General features: G+C 31.6%; 1 protein-coding gene across 1 annotated transcript; it reads left to right on the top strand.

The window, feature by feature from the left end:
• Positions 1 to 6: 6 nt before the first annotated feature.
• Positions 7 to 934, top strand: LOC106792720 (fatty acyl-CoA reductase 1-like; the record flags this gene model as incomplete). Its single annotated transcript, XM_014759223.1, has 3 exons — positions 7 to 204; positions 349 to 494; positions 569 to 934. Coding segments are annotated over 3 exons (672 nt in total), but the record flags the coding sequence as incomplete, so codon positions are not given.
• Between the last annotated feature and the right edge of the window lie 661 nt (positions 935 to 1595).

Raw genomic sequence — 1595 nt, 5'->3', positions numbered from 1 at the left:
AAGATTATTCTGATAGAAGGAGACATGAGTCAACTGAATTTAGGATTATCAGAAAAAGACCGCATACGCATTCAAGATACTAATTTGATTTTTCACACTGCAGCATCCGTACGATTCTTGGATAATATTCGTTTTATAGTTAACACAAATATTAGGGGAACGAGGGATTTGCTTTTGCTTGCCYAGGGGATAAAAAGTTTAGAGGTGTTTAATCGTATTATATATTATAAACGATCTATATATAATCACGTATATTAAAGCATTATTTCCAATGAAATCCATTTATTTAGACATCGGATTTAATAAAAAAATATTTTGTCCTAATTTCATAATAACATTTTTCTTCAGGCCTTTGTTTATATATCAACGGCATATTCACATTGCATATATAAAAGAATTGAAGAAAAATTCTACAAGCCGCCTATAAAGACGGAAGACATAAWTAAATTGGTAGAGATTTTAAGCGAAGACGAATTGGAATTAATTACCCAGAAGTAATAAAAAAAAAGAATATTGCATTTTTCTTAAAGTTAACAAAAGTAGTTTAGCATATTCGCTTYTCTTACAGGCTACTTGGTAATTGGCCTAATACTTACGCATATTCGAAGGCAATCTGTGAAGATACTGTACGGCAATATTCCTATGGAATTCCATCTTGCATCCTTAGGCCGTCTATTGTKGCTTCAACGGAAAAAGAACCAATTGCCGGTTGGATCAATAATATTTATGGAGTAACAGGAACTGTTTATGGTTCTGCGCTTGGTGTTTTACGCACGTTGCAATGCAATGAAAGGCTTATTTGCGACATAATTCCTGCTGACTATGTTGTTAACAACATTATTGCTGCTGCATGGGACGTTGCACAGAAACAGTCACTTTTTTTAACTTTTAAATAATCTCTAAAATGAGTTGCTAGTTTTGCTCTAAATGTAACATTTACAGCAAATWAAAGTGATCCTTAATTGTAGGTCCATACTAAAGAATATTAGTCCCTCAAATGTAAAACACAATGATCTACTAACGGAAAAAGATATTCCAATTTATAATGTTTTTTCCTCTGTTCAACAACCAGTTAGTTGGGCTAACTTTGCAAAGAACGTGAAAAAAGTTGGTATAAAATATCCGTCGAAAAAAATATTATTTTACCACTCGTTACAGATGGTTCTAAACTATTATGTCTATTTCCTTTTCACAATTTTTTTGCACTGGATTCCAGCTATTATAGTGGACTCGTTAGCTTATCTCAGCGGAAGAAAGCYAATGTAATATCTGACGATGTTTAAATTTACAAGCGATTAAATAATCATCGTTAAAGATCAACATTATCAAATAATTATTTATTTTTCAGATTGCTTAACACTTTCAGAAAAATAGAAAAGATGAAACATGTAATGCATTATTTTRCACTTAATGAATGGGAATTCAGGAACGATAACGTTTTAAAGTTATGGGACAAACTATCAGACGTCGATAAACATAACTTTTTTTTTAATGTTGCTGATATTGATTTGCAGCGTTTTTATGATACTTACATGAAAGGAATTCGAGTATATTTTGTGAAAGACCCGATGGAGACGTTAGAAGAATCAAAAATT

This window comes from Polistes canadensis, unplaced genomic scaffold, assembly GCF_001313835.1.
Source record: "Polistes canadensis isolate GaletaPanama2010 unplaced genomic scaffold, ASM131383v1 scaffold_574, whole genome shotgun sequence".
NCBI lineage: Eukaryota > Metazoa > Arthropoda > Insecta > Hymenoptera > Vespidae > Polistes > Polistes canadensis.
Note: the sequence above shows the minus strand (reverse complement) of the source record. Positions and strands in the feature narration are given on the sequence as shown.